Genomic DNA, 8,802 nt, shown 5'->3' with positions numbered 1-8,802 from the left:
TAACTCAGCACTTTGCACTGCTATTATTTATCTATCTAGCACCTGTCCTAGGTATAAAAATCAGAAGATCAAAAATCTTCACTTAGCTGGGGATAGTGGCACATGCCTGTAAACCCAGAACTCTACGAGGCTAAGGCAGGAGGATCACAAGTGTGAACCCAGGTTGGGCAATTTAGTGACACCCTGTCTCAAAACAAAACAAAAAACAATGAGCATGTACATAGCTTAGCATGAAGATCCTGAGTTCAATCCCCAGAATTGGGAAAGAAAATCGTCCTTTGTCTTCCTCTTCTTCCCCTTCCTCCTCCCTGTTGTATTCCTTCTCCGTCCGTCCCTCCTCTCCTCGGGCTGCAGCAGGTGGGCACCAGGCCAGAAACACAAAGGTTTTGCCACCTGGAAGCCCTAGCACCCAGAGCTGGGGAGGAAGTGAATCTACTTCTCAGACCTGGCAAAGATATTTCCCGATACGGCACACAAGCAAAATGTCCAGGAGTTGGCTATGTCCTGATCCATGTAGAGAGGGAGCATCAAGGGGCTGGGGATTTAGCTCAGCGGCACAGCGCCTGCCTGGCAAGCGTGAGGTCGTGAGTTTGATTCCCAGTACCGGAAAAAAAAAAGGGGGGAGCAACGAATTGGTTGAGCTAGAAATAGGACTTTTAACCCTCCTCCCAGTGCCAATATATTTCTTTCCTTTTTTAAACCATAAACTTTGTAACCCAAAATCATATCTCATTTCAAACAGGCCTGTCTTTAAAATTTTCTCCTGAGATGTTGTGATGTACTAGCTTGGTTTCCCATTTCCTTTTCTCCCTTGATTTTTCTTTCTCTTTTTCTTTTCTTTTTTTTACAAAGATATGGAACACTTCACGAATTTGCATGTCATCCTTGCGCAGGGGCCATGCTGATCTTCTCTGTATCGTTCCAATTTTAGAATATGTGCTGCCGAAGAAGGCACTGATTTTTCTTTTTTTTTTTTTTTTTCCGTCTTTTTCAGACAGGGTCTCACTATGCAGTTCAGGCTGGTCTTGAGCTCACTTTGTAGCCCATGCTGGTCTCGAACTCCCAAGGATCCTCCTGCTTCAGCCTTCCGAGTGCTAGGATCACACCACCATGCCCAGCTTTCACTTGATTTTTCTTACTTTGCAGGGAGGAGGCATTAGAGGTCTCCACGCCACCAAGTTGTGAGAAATTTGAGAGCATATTTTGTTCTGTTGGGAAGGAGAATGGCTTGGTCTTACCAAACACCTGAAGAGATACATGACCCCGGGAATGTTAGGAGTTACTGTCCGGGCAGCCCCTGGACTGAGTACCTTCTGTGGGATGTCTCCAGCACAGGTGGTGCGGAAGCAAGAAGAGCTCTAGCAGCTCTTGCCTTTCTGCTGTCAGTGTTAACACATTTCCTGGTGCCAGGCCCTTCTGCAGGAGACATGGGGATCCTGCTGGAACACACAGGTCTTATTTCTCCTGGAGCTTACTCTCTGTTATGGCTTGTGTCTAGATGTCCCCCCAAAGCCTCACATATGTATAGGTGGGGCTTTTCAAGGGTGGCTGGATCTAGAGTGTATGACACTGGGATTAAGCATGTGATGGTGGGATCAAGGGTGTGTGATTATAAATTAGTCCCCTGATGGCTTTGGCACAGCTCTGGGTATGGATAACAGGAAGGCCCACCCTGGATGGCGTGTAAGGGACAAAAAGCGTTGCTGTTGTCTCCTTTTGCTCGCTGCGTCTTTGCTGCCCACTGTGAACTGCTCTCCTCTATGATGCCGCTCTGCCATGCCACCCTTCCTTGGAACCAGCCCCTCTGCAAACTGTGAGCCAAAATAAACCTTTCCTCCTTTAAATTTTGATATTTTTTTGTCTCAGCAACAAGAAAAGTAACTAAGACACAGTTTTATGAGGCAGTGCACAATACACAATACGTAAAGACTTTAAAAATCATCACTTCTTCTCTCCATGTTCTTCTGGTGCTTGACACATAGCTGGTGCCCAACAACACTGATGGGTAAACTGAATGGATATGAGTAGAGTGGCTGCCGCTCAGAACTGTTTTTGAAGAGAACTGTAGTGGACTGATAACTGGTGGTCAACTCATAACCCCCGGCTGAACTGAAAAAGCGTGGTGCCGGGTGTGGGAGGCCCGCCTGGGGACTGTTGCCAGCAGCATAAGAGGCAGACCTGGAGAGGAAGTGAGGCTATTGGGAGCTGATAGGCTGTTGGGAGCTGGGAGAAGCTGTCAGGAGCTCTTGGTTCTTTTGGAGGAGCTCGCCGTGCTGGCTTTCCTGATGAACTTGGCTGTTTTCATCCTCCAAGGAGCCTGGGACCTTGTTGGCACTGAGAATGGCTTTGGTTCACTTTGTGGGAGCTCTGGTCCTCACTTTGAGCATCGCTTCCTGGCTCTGGAGGGGAAGAAGGTGCACAGCTCAGTCTCCTGAAGAAGCTTGCTGCGCTGGCTTTCCTGATGGGAACTCGGCTGTCTTCACCATTAGAGGAGCTCAGGACCTCACTGTTGCTGAGGATGGCTGTGGTACTTTTCGGGGGAGCTCTGGTTTGTACTTTGCGCATTGCTTCCTGGCTCCAATGTAGATCCCGCCGCCTGCTAGCACAGATCCTTCATCCCACTGGCACAGACTTCCTAGATCCCACCACTGACCTTTGGGCCTTCCCAGCACAGATCCGTGAAACAGGCCTGCATGAGATATTGCTATGGGCTCTGGGCCTCCAGTTGGACTCATGGAAGGCATTGTTATGAGCTCTAGGTCTTCAGCTGGCCTCCTGCAGGACATTGCTGTGGGATCCAGGCATTCAGCTAGATTCCTTGATCTTAGTGTGTGGACAGACTTCCTGAACTCTCTTGTATATCATTCTTTGGGTGACTATTATAAATAATCATATAAAATGTGTGTCCTGTATTATATTGTTCTCCTTGCAAAATATCCCCCAAACCAACACAATAACTAATGAAAATTTATGTTGGTTATTACTTATGAAAACCTCATTTAGTTCACTGCATCTTTTTTTTGTTTTGTTTTGTTTTTAATTTGGTACTGGGAATCAAACTCAGGACCTTGCAATTGCCAGGCAGGTGCTTGCACCACTGAGCTAGATCCCTGGCCCTTAGTTCACTGCATTGAAAACCGATGTTACCAGATAATATTTTATTTACTTTGATTCACCTATGGAACAGACTTGATATGTTGAGAAACTTAACCTTGGCTTACTGTTCTTTTTTCTTCTGTGTTCCAGTTAAAGCCGTAACTATATTTGGAAAAGCACTGGCCAGGAAAAAAAAATGATAAAATTCTTCCTTATGGTGAATAAACAAGGACAAACCCGACTTTCTAAGTACTATGAACATGTGGACATTAATAAGCGCACACTGCTGGAAACAGAGGTCATAAAGACGTGTCTCTCTCGATCCAGTGAGCAAGTAAGTTTCCGATGTTCCCTTTATCTCTGCAGTAGCTCAGCCTCGGCAGGTTACTACTGAGTCCCAAGGGCCATCACTTTCTCTGAACTATCTTCCTTCAGCAGTTATTAGGGAAAATAAGCAATGAAAACCAAAGGAAGCATAGCTTTCTTTACATCCCCAGAAGAGAATAAGAACAAGAAAAGCAGAAGAAGTCTTGGGATCTTGCTTAAGTCAGTATATTTGTCTCTGCACACCGTAGAAGTGGTAGCTAAATTTACTCCTGCTAGTAAACATCATCTTTTTTTGTTCATATGAATCCAGCCCTTGGAACTCCTAGGAGTGCCTGTAGCAGGTGGCTTTCTGTAAGCCAAAAATTGAAGGTCAAATGACTGGTTTGAAGGTGAACACTCAAGGATAATAATATCATTTGTGCCGGAGGATAATAATATGATTCCTATTTGGGAGTACTATTTTTTCTTGATTATCATTTTTGTAAATATACACTGATATAGTGCTAGAACTAGGGATTTGAAAACAAAGCAAACTTGATATTAATTTGTTTTATCTTATCATGTAGATGAGGAAAAGTGGAAGTTATCTTAGATTCTATTTTTTTTTTTTTTGGTGTTTCCCCCCCCCAGTACGGGGACTCGAACTCATGACCTCACACTTGCTAGGCAGGCGCTGTGCCACTGAGCTAAATCCCCAGCCCTGAAAAGCAGAAGTTAAAAAGTGATATAAAACAACAAATCTGTCCATCCCGCCAGCATTTCTTTTTTCATTTGCGACTCTAGGTATTGAACTCAGGGCCCTGAGTATAGTAGGCAAGCTCTCCGCCGCTAAGCTACATCCCCAGCCTCCTCCTTCCAAAATCTGAAGGTTAAATAAAATCATTAAAATAATAAATAGAATTTTTAAGGGTGTTGATTTGGGCATCAAACTAAAAGCCTTGCACACACTAAATACACTAAATACCACCACTGCTCTACCCTAGCCATAAGTAGTATTTCTTAAGCTGAACAATTTTTTACGAAGAACTTTAGAGAATTGTTTAATCCAGGTCTTACATGTCAAATCTGTTGGAGCTGAACAACTGAAGCAGCATCTGCAGTCCTGTTTCAATCACCCATTAGTGCCTGGAGTTCCCCATTTCCCTGCACGTGTAGAAAGGCTGCCCATGGGAACCACTGCCAAGTCAGAAGCTATTAAACTACGTCAGAGTTCTGAAGTTACACGGTGCAAATGTGTTTCCCTTGGCTTTTAAAATTAGGAGGATCACTGCCAGTTCAAGGCCAGCCTGGGCTATATAGGGAGTTCAAGGCCATCCCAAATGACATAGCAAGACCCTGTCTCAAAAAAAAAAAAATTTTTTTTTTGTTTTTTGGTTTTTTTGAGACAGGGTCTCGCTATGCAGTTCAGGCTGGCCTTGAGCTCCCTTTGTAGCCCAGGCTGGCCTCAAACTCGCAACGATCCTCCTGCCTCAGCCTTCCAAGTGCTGGAATTTCAGGCATGTGCCACCATGTCCTGCCCTTATTTGACATTTTAAAAGAAACCCACTGGTCCTTTGGCATAATCAGGTGCTAAATTATTATATTAGCTTAGTGTTTATTTTATCCAGGAGGGTGCTTTGATGCTCTTAGCATCAAAAACTCCTAAAAGACTTTGAAAAATGTCCCTCAGCTGGGTGCAGTGGCACACACCTTTAATACCATCCCTGAGGGGCAGGAGGGTCACAAATTTGTCATACCTGGGCAACTTAGCAAAGCCCTGTGGCAGAATTTTAGGCAACTAGGTTCAATCTCCAGTACTGGGCGGAGGAGAGGGAGGAAAATGTCTCGCAGTTCTTTCAAGTGAGTTGCATTTCCTTGAAAAACCCAACTGAACAGAAACCACATTGGTCCTACCCTGAGCCACAAGCTGCAGAGCGGTCTTATACTTACCCTCTTTGTTCTAAATTTACATACAAGCCTCACATCCCTCCACTTTCTATTGTCAGATGGCTTTCCTGTGGAGGGATTTCCATAATGAAGATTCACAGCTTCAACTGGACATGATAACACACATCTGTAGTCTGCATTCTGGCAGGCTGAGCCAGGACGATCATGAGTTTGAGCCGAGCCTGGGCAACTTAGTGGGACTCTGTTCAAGAATAAAAAATAAGCCGGGCGTGGTGGCGCACGCCAGTAATCCCAGCACTCAGGAGGCTGAGGCAGGAGGATCATTGTGAGTTCGAGAGCAGCCTGGGCTACAAAGTGAGCTCAAGGCCAGCCTGAACTGCATAGTGGGAACCTTTCTCAAAAAGATAAAAAATAAAATAAAATAAATAAAAAATAAAAGGGCTAGGGCTATAGCTCAGTGTGAAGGCCTTGGGTTCAACCCTCAGCACCAAGAAAATAAAACAAAAAACTTGCAGCTGCAGTGGCAGGCGTGTCCAGGCATCCACAGTAACCTCTCACAGTACAAAAGGCCATAAAGCTTACGCTCAGTCACATTCAGTCAGCACTCCCTGACGGGGTCCAGAGGAAGACCAACCCAGGCCTCAGCCTCCTGCCTGACTCCCGGTGCTCACACACAGCCCTGCGTGTCGTGGCTGTAGGAGAGAGGCCACTGAGAAGGGAGCTCTTTCATCCACAACCCGGCGTTGTAAGCTAGTTATTAATTCACATGAAGCAGTGTTGACAGTGGGAGATTTTGTCTCGCATCCACCATGCTAAGGCCATCTTTTTTTTTTTTTTTTTTTTTTTTTTTTGAGATGGGATCTCACTGTGCAGTTCAGGCTGGCCTTGAGCTCACTTTGTAGCCCAGGCTGGTCTCGAACTCCCAATGATCCTCCTGTCTCAGCCTCCCGAGTGCTGGGTTTACAGGTGTGTGCCACCACGCCCAGCAGTAAAGGCCACCTTTAAATAATTATAATGCTTTTTTTTTTTTTTTCCCAGTTTTCTGTTTTTTTCTGGTACTGGGAATCGAACTCATAACCTTGCACTTGCCAGGCAGGCGCTGTGCCACTGAGCTAAATCCCCAGCCCCTCATCTTTAAATAATTTACAGAAGAATCTTCATTGATTCTTATCATGTGTCTAGGAAAAAGAAATAATACATATTTATATATACACACACACGTCTCACACACACACAGCGCTGCTTTTACTGTATCTGTCTTCTCGGTGACTGTTAAATAGCACACAGCTGAGCGTATCAAGTTGTTTCCCAAGAAGCCATGGGCCGGTGAAAGAGAATTTTTATAACATTCGTGCATCTTCACATCAGAGGTGGTCTGAACGCCGGCTGTTCAGTAGCTTTGCCTGCTGGGTTAGTTACACACAGAGCCGAGAGACGGATGGAAGGAGGACAGGTGGGAAGGCACGGGCTTGCTCTGACTGTTCCCCAGACCACTTCTCCACGCCCCGCCCCCCGTGCTCCCAGGGGGCCCCCCAGTGCTGTGAGAAGGCCACCAAAGGTCGCGTAACGTTCCGTTGTTCTAGATTTCTAGGACAGTGTGGCAGACGCTCAAGCCAGAAGCTAGAAATTCTGTGCGCCACTGTAAAGAAGTCTCTTGTCCCGAAGGACGTTAATACCTGTCTGTGTTTCTCCAGTGCTCTTTCGTCGAGTATAAGGATTTTAAACTGATCTACCGGCAGTATGCAGCCCTCTTCATTGTGGTTGGCGTTAATGACGCTGAGGTGAGATTCTAGCAGGGTGCATAGAGAATATAAGGAAATTGGGGACCGCTCTGATTTTTATTCCTGCTACATATCTCCCTGAGAATTGCTGTGGCTTTTTTTCAGTACTGAGGATTCAACCTAGGGGCTGACATGTGGCATCTCAAGCCTTTTTGCTTTCTCTTTTTTGGGGTCTTGCTGTGTTGCCCAGACTCCTGAGTGGCTGAGATTACAGACCTGTGGAACCACACCCAGCTGATTTTTTTTTATTGAACTGTATATAGTTTCTGCTGGCCTTGAACACTCCGTGTAACCCAGGCTTGCCTCAAATTTGTGGCAATTCTCTTACCTCAGTGTCTTGGTTACTTTTCTCTCATTGCTGGGACAAAATATCTGACCCCCATAATTTAGGAAGGAAAGGTTTATTTAGCTCACAGTTTGTGGAGGTTTCGGTCCATACTTGGCAGGTTACAAGGCAGAGTGGCACATGGCAGAGGGCTACAGCTCATGGCAGCAGAACACAGCAAAAGCAACAAGCACAAAAGAGAGGAATGGCGGCAAGCAGCCTCTTCCTCTCCCTTACATATGCAAACTATCCACCCCAGGGCGGGTGTAGCTCTCACACCCATAATCAATCAAACTCTAAAAGCCTGCCCCGTGACTGCATGAGGCTTTGGGGAGACACCTAGACACAAACCATAACACTCAGCCTCCCAAGTGCTGGGATTATAGGCACACATCACAACACCTGGTTGATTTTTTTGTTTTTATAAACTGGGTCTCACTGTGTTGCCCAGGTTGGTCTCAAACTCATGGACTCGACTGCTCACCTTCGCCTCCTGAGTAGTGGGAGGGCAGACGCGCTCTACCGCACCCATCTAGAGTGTGTTCTTTTATCCTCAGCCATTCTGCTGTCCTGCCCTTGTTCACACAATGGGGGCAGCTGAGGTGAGAGGAGAGGTCAGTCATCACATTAAACATGGACTGACATAGTAAAAGTGAGAGTAAAGTGTAAATATGATGATGTTATATTTGCATCTCTTGAAAGATTGGTCCCAGATCAAAGGCATGTGCGGTCCCTGAAGGGTGTTTCAGATCTAAAACACCAAACTCTCTGGAGATGGTTTTTATCCATGAACCACTTTGTGGTTTTCCTGTCTTCCTAGGCAGAGAAACAGTGGAATGAAGAACCTGAAAAATTGCTTAAGCCAGTTAGTGATAAAGTTAAAAAGTAGGGTTTAGAACTCTACCCACCAGATCCTGAAGTTTCACTTTGGTCGGATTCATTATGGTGTAAACTCAAAGATAGTCTTAGAGGTAAAGGTCTTCTGCACTGTATTTCCTCCATTAATAAGCACCTTCTGCCTTCCCTCCATGCTGGGAATCAAACCCTAGGCCTCAAGCATGCCAGGGGAGCGCTGAATCGGAGAGATACACCCCCATCCCCCCCCCAAGCCCTGCACCTTTTTTTTTGGTAGTGGAGGTTGAACCTAGTGCCTCTGCCATGAGCTACATCTCCACACCCTTCTAAAAAATTTTTCAGACAAGGTCTTGTTCAAACTTGTGATGCTCCTACCTCATCCTCCCAGAATGCTGGGATTACTGGCATGCCCCACCACATCCAGACTTCTTTTCAATTTTATTTTGAGACAAGGTCCAATAAGTTACTAAATTGCTCAGGCTGGGCTTGAACTTGTGATCCTCACGCCTCAGCCCTTCAAGCAACTGGGAT

The 8,802-nt window shown here is 45.7% G+C and overlaps 1 protein-coding gene across 1 annotated transcript in view; it reads left to right on the top strand.

Moving 5' to 3' along the window:
- The window catches only part of Ap4s1 (adaptor-related protein complex 4, sigma 1 subunit), a gene marked incomplete in the record, with an annotated part of 47,872 nt that overhangs the window by 21,564 nt on the left and 17,506 nt on the right, over window positions 1–8,802 (top strand). The window contains 2 exon segments of the mRNA XM_013510385.1: window positions 3,247–3,430; window positions 7,005–7,091. Coding sequence (XP_013365839.1) covers window positions 3,293–3,430; window positions 7,005–7,091 — 225 coding nt within the window.

Source organism: Chinchilla lanigera, unplaced genomic scaffold (assembly GCF_000276665.1).
Source record: "Chinchilla lanigera isolate Chin_1 unplaced genomic scaffold, ChiLan1.0 scaffold00008, whole genome shotgun sequence".
Lineage (NCBI taxonomy): Eukaryota > Metazoa > Chordata > Mammalia > Rodentia > Chinchillidae > Chinchilla > Chinchilla lanigera.
Note: the sequence above shows the minus strand (reverse complement) of the source record. Positions and strands in the feature narration are given on the sequence as shown.